This window comes from Antrostomus carolinensis, unplaced genomic scaffold, assembly GCF_000700745.2.
Source record: "Antrostomus carolinensis isolate BGI_N321 unplaced genomic scaffold, ASM70074v2 Scaffold48163, whole genome shotgun sequence".
NCBI classification, from domain to species: Eukaryota; Metazoa; Chordata; class Aves; order Caprimulgiformes; family Caprimulgidae; genus Antrostomus; species Antrostomus carolinensis.
Genome location: NW_010305482.1, coordinates 2,868 through 4,674, shown reverse-complemented (window position 1 = coordinate 4,674; position 1,807 = coordinate 2,868). Strand labels below are relative to the sequence as shown.

The following is a 1,807-nucleotide window of genomic DNA, read 5'->3' as shown; positions in this document are numbered from 1 at the left end:
ATGAATCTCTGTGTCTGAGATCTGGGAAATCACCTCGGGGCAGTCAGGAGCCCGGAGAGCAGATCAGCTGCTCAATCAGCTGATGACTCCTCTGACGTGAGCTGAGCTGCTCTCCAGGCTTCCACGCTGCTGCAGAAACCCCACATCACCCCCATTTAGGTGTGGCACAGCCAGACAGGCAGGAATTTTGCAGTCACATGAAAACTATTTGATCATCAGCTGCTCTCCACACCACGAGGAGGCCTGAAAATGGTTTTACAGAGACGGGTTTTGTTCTGATTTATGGGGAAAATAAACCTGTTTTGATATAAATATGCTTGTAAAGGATATGAGACAACACAAAAGGCAAGAACAGGTTTGGATTCAGGAAAAGGGTGCAGGTAATCCCAAATCAAAGCTACAATGGCAAAGAGACAAGAGATTGTGCAGATGATGAGGCGGCCGTCGATCAACCGGAAATTTTCGACGTATTTGTACTTCTCCAGGAGAACCTGCAGGAGAAAAACACAGCCCAGTTTATTTTGTGCTTTTCATAAAGTTGATAAACTGTTCCTAGAAAGAATTTAGATAAAAACAATCCAAATTATACCGGGAAACTGAGCAGAATTAATGTCTGTGACAGACACTGTAATAACTCCTGATACCCAAACGCTGCTTCAGCCACAGGAATCACAGGAGGTGCTACAGAACCAGACAACCAAAAAACTTCACAGAATCCCAGAGTGGTTTGGGTTGGAAGGGACCTTAAAGCTCATCCAGTCCCAACCCCCCTGCCAGCAGCAGGGACACCTTCCACTAGACCACGTTGCTCAAAGCCTCATCCAACCTGGCCACAAACACTTCCAGGGAGGACCAGCCACAGCTTCTCTGGACAACCTGGGACACTGGCTCACCACCCTCACACCAAACAATTTCTTCCTCACATCTCAGCTCCATCTCCCCTCTGACACTTTCAAGCCATCACCCCTTGTTCTCTCACTCCCTGCCCTTGGACAAAGTCCCTCCCCAGCCTGCCTGGAGCCCCTTCAGGTACTGGGAGGCCACTAGAAGGTCTCCCCGGAGCCTTCTCTTCTCCAGGCTCAACAGCCCCAACTCTCTCAGCCTGTCCTCACAGCAGAGCTGCTCCAGCCCTGGCATCATCCTCGTGGCCTCCTCTGCACTGGCTCCAGTAGCTCCATGTCCTTGTGCTGTTGGTGGCCCCAGCACTGGAGGCAGCACTGCAGGTGGGGGCTGAGGAGAGCGGAGCAGAGGGGCAGAATCCCCTCCCTCCACCTGCTGCCCACGCTGCTCTGGGTGCAGCCCAGGACACGGTTATTGGCCCTTCTGGCCTTACAGAGAAGAGCGAGTGTTTCCCAAGAGGGAGGAGTCAGCAGGCTCAGAATTTACCTTTTTGGCAGAATCATCCAAAGAATTTTTCACAGCTGAACCGTCCCACTTGTCAATTTTCACCGGTTTGTCGTCGATCTTCCACTGCAACAGAAACCAAACAGAGTGAAGAGAACTTGTCACACCTTAATTGTCACTTTAACGCTCTTGCTCCTGTCGTGAGCACAAAGACAACGTGGAAAATAACGACCTGTTGGGAAACCCTGAGCAGAGACTGAGGGAGTCAGGGGCCTGTTCCACATTTGTACAGCACCAAAAGTCACCTCAGCACCAGCACAGCCAAGACTTCTGCAGGTGGAAGCTTCTACCTCCTCTCACGGGTACTGGAGTGATTTGGTCAAGTGATGATTTCTTTACATGAGTTTTATTCTAATTTCCAGTCGACGTTTGCTGCACCCCCTGCCATCCACAGGAAGCCTCA

At 50.7% G+C, this 1,807-nt stretch overlaps 1 protein-coding gene across 1 annotated transcript; it reads right to left on the bottom strand.

Moving 5' to 3' along the window:
- Positions 1-297: 297 nt before the first annotated feature.
- On the bottom strand, positions 298-1,470 carry LOC104522489 (probable signal peptidase complex subunit 2; the record flags this gene model as incomplete). Its single annotated transcript, XM_010164801.1, has 2 exons — positions 298-491; positions 1,387-1,470. Coding segments are annotated over 2 exons (278 nt in total), but the record flags the coding sequence as incomplete, so codon positions are not given.
- Between the last annotated feature and the right edge of the window lie 337 nt (positions 1,471-1,807).